General features: G+C 44.2%; 1 protein-coding gene across 1 annotated transcript; it reads right to left on the reverse strand.

Annotated features, from left to right (window-relative positions):
* Window positions 1-212: 212 nt before the first annotated feature.
* LOC119429717 (sodium-coupled neutral amino acid transporter 3) lies at window positions 213-3,078 on the reverse strand (the record flags this gene model as incomplete). The annotated part of the gene is given in 5 exon segments (XM_037697288.1): window positions 213-304; window positions 791-873; window positions 2,673-2,754; window positions 2,825-2,917; window positions 3,005-3,078. Coding segments are annotated over 5 exon segments (424 nt in total), but the record flags the coding sequence as incomplete, so codon positions are not given.
* Window positions 3,079-3,522: the final 444 nt, after the last annotated feature.

Below are 3,522 nucleotides of genomic sequence, written 5' to 3' on the forward strand. Positions count from 1 at the left end.
CGTGTCTCGCCCGTGTCTCGCCCGTGTCTCGCCCGTGTCTCGCCCGTGTCTCGCTCGAGTCACTCCAGGTTTCGGTGAGTTTTGTCTCGACAGCTTTGTGGTTTGTTCATAATAACGTTTAGTTTATTTTGGAGCTCCTCAGCTGCATCTTTGAGTCCGATCAGTGAAAGGAAGTCCTCTTTCCATCCTCCATCACGTAACAAATCCTTCCATCAGTGTGAGATGAAGGTTTGGGGACAACTCACTGCAGACAGGAAGAAGACCATGCAGGAGAGTGAAAAGCCACTGGTGTAGCCCAGATATCCTGCAAACAGACAAACACAGTCAGGTAAATCACTGCAAGTACTGGCACAACGTTCACAGTCCTTTCTGAGCACGATGATGTTCTTTTCTTAAAGTTTGAATCGTTCCACAGATACAACCGCAGGTTTAGAACCTGGAGGTTACCAGAGACGCTGAGGACCTGAGAGTAAAAAGAAGACAGAGTTTCTAACACGTTAAATCTACTCCTGCTGTAAAGATGACTGGTTCACCCAGTGGGACCGTACCAATCTGCCCCACACTTGGCTGTCTGTAACTGATACATGTGAAAACCTTTAGCGAGCTAAAAGAAGGCATTTTGCCACAGACTGTAGGTTTTGTACATGATTTGGTAAATTAATGAGTTTTCCTCCCCCTCCTAAAAGCTGTAACAGCAGCCGCCTAAACGGACCCGACCCGTCTGCACCAGTAAGTCATGGACTGACAGATGTTCCTGATGTTGTGAGTAAAACCTGCTGCAGGGACGTACCCAGGTGTTTCATCATGGCCAGCGGGAGGATGATGCAGATCGTCACGATAATGATGAGATAATTTCCATTCATGAACCAGTTCCTGGATTCAGAACACAACGTTAGACAAACATGCAGGAGGAGCACACACAGAAGCTGAAGAGCATTTGTTTCAGACGGAGCTTCAGCTGTTTCCACCGTGTGTCCATTCTTATTTGTTAACGGCATCAATCTCCTCTTTTGTTGTTCTCTTGATGAACAGGTTCTGATTTTATGACCATGAGCTCAGTTCCATCTTTACAAAAATAAAAAATGTTGTCAACAATATTCAAGTACAGCAGGTAGAACCAAAACCACATCCGGCTAAAAACTTCCATTTCCTGAAGGAATGCATGTCGCCCGCCACCATGGCCAAGTTTAAATAAAGTTCTTGTGACCTGTTCGCTCTCAAAGTATCTGCTAAAGATTAATTTCGGTTACTACCACAATAAGTTTTAGCTTGATAATTGAAAAAGTTACAGTTTTGTTTTGGCTAAGCTGGACTGGCTGTGGCAGCCATCTTGAATCGAGTTGACTCCAAAACTTAATCGATTGTAGCTGCAACATGAATCGTTCTGAGCCATTCACAATCTAATCACTCAACTTTTTTGTCTTTTTAAAGCAGATAAATGGTTTTGTCTTCTCCAACTGAATGGTTTGAACTATGAAATCATTTTTACAATGTAGAGCGGGTGAATAATCATCTGCCTCCATCTCCCAGCATCCTGCTCTGTCACATCCAGTCTGCAGATCCATGAACCTTCTGGGGCTTTCTTCTTTTGTCCATCCCTGGCAGCTCCAGATGAAACATCATTTGTCCAGTAGCTGAAGGATTGTGTCATCAGCATATGAACGTATTTTGACTGAGTTTAGTCTCAAGTTTTGACTCATTTATAAAACAAACAGGACTAAAAACACATCCTTGTGGAACACATTTTTATAGTAAATTTTCTAAAGGGACACGCACAATTTTTGTTCCAGCTTAGAGGTTCTTACCCTTCTTATAAATATCTAAATCAAAAGAACCGACATTTTTAAATTTGTACACTGAAGCTGCATTTGTGCAACAAAACCAGAACTAGAGAAACGTTTGACTCCCTGGAGTGGTGCAGGATGTAGAACTACTGAGAGGAATGAGCGTTGAATTCTGGTTTTGATTGTGCATTAGTTGCTGAAAAGGGAACCATGGGCGTATGGACCACTCAAACACTAGACCAGAGGAACATTTTCTGACATGTAATGGTCAGACTGGAGTTGAGGCGGCCAGCATCCATCAGCTGCGTCAGATTACAGTCGGAGAAAGAAAAACAGTCAAGTCCAAAGATTTCTGCTCATCAGAGGTTTTCTCTGTCCTCACGTCGTCATGCTTTGCCTTTTGATGAGGTCATTCCATGCGCTGTCACGTGGTTTTAGGTTACGCAACACCGTCCTTCACCTCACAAAGGCGTGTCGCTGGATTTCTTACGGCGCCGCTGATTGTTGGCTCCTCTGACAACATTCTTATCAAAATTATTAACAAGAACCTGCTGAGACAAAAACTTTTTTCATCTATTTTGGGGCATTTTAGGGGAAAATTACAAGAACCAGTTGCTTCACCAAATGAAAATGCAGCGGTCAGGGATTTTCCTAAAGATTTTGACTTCATTTGGAGGAAAAAGACAACTTGCACCTTTATTTATTTATGTTTTTAGTATTTCTTGTTGGTTTGTTCTTGGATTTCTTCTCATTCGAAGCATTTCATTGACAACCTCGTGTTAACTTTGCATACGACAAATAAACAGCTTGAACTTGAACTCAGGTGAAACAGACGCGACAGTTGGAGTCGTTTGGTGTTTAAAAGCAGTTCTTTGAACCAGAACTCACTCAGAGGCTGAAGTTTGGCCGAGGAAGGCCTGGATGACCAGCGGGAGCTCGTACTTCACGATGAACAGGTAGCTGGACATGGCTGCAGGGGAGGACAGACACGAGATGACCACGTCCTGCTACGACCCCACTGAACACCTGACCCGTCTTACCTCCAATGTTGTGCAGCGTTATGACCACGGCAGCGATGATTTTTCCTGGATGACCGAAAGCTCTCAGCCCGAGCTGCTCGTAAGCTCGAATACCTGAGGAGACGGGGAACAGAGGCGGTCAGGCTCGGAGCTGACCCGGAGCGGTTTCTGGGACGGTGGCGGGTGGAGGTAAAGTTTTACCGATGACTCCGGCACTGCGCAGCAGCAGATGGACGGAATAACAAGACAGGCAGGCTATACACGTGAGCAGGATCCTGTAAAACACACAAAGTCCTGACTTTAGTCCCTCGTGCTGCCACAGACAACAGTTCGGACGCTCCAGTGATTTGATTTTGTTCAAGTCCGTCTTAAAGTGATGATGATGATGATGATCTGATCAGGTGCGTTCAGTTTCTGAGCTCCGCTTGTTGTTGTCCCTCGACGAGACAGAACAGGTTTTTATTAGACTCTTTCTGTGAAGGAGCTGTACCTCTCGGTTATTTTGATTGATAATTATAATTAATTATTCATTATAATATGATTTGGTTTCTTGTGTCTTATCAGTAAGTTTACTTTATTTTTATTTTCTGTTTGTTATCCTTGCGTTTAGTGTGATTTTATTTGTTAAACCTTTGTGCCGTCAGCCAGCCGGCCACGCCCTTCCACACCTGCTCCGGTCTCACCTGCCACAGCTGCAGTCATTTCTCTCATCAGCCTCA

The sequence above is a fragment of the Nematolebias whitei genome, unplaced genomic scaffold (genome assembly GCF_014905685.2).
Source record: "Nematolebias whitei isolate Nwh7 unplaced genomic scaffold, NemWhi1 Nwh_scaf_6196, whole genome shotgun sequence".
NCBI classification, from domain to species: domain Eukaryota; kingdom Metazoa; phylum Chordata; class Actinopteri; order Cyprinodontiformes; family Rivulidae; genus Nematolebias; species Nematolebias whitei.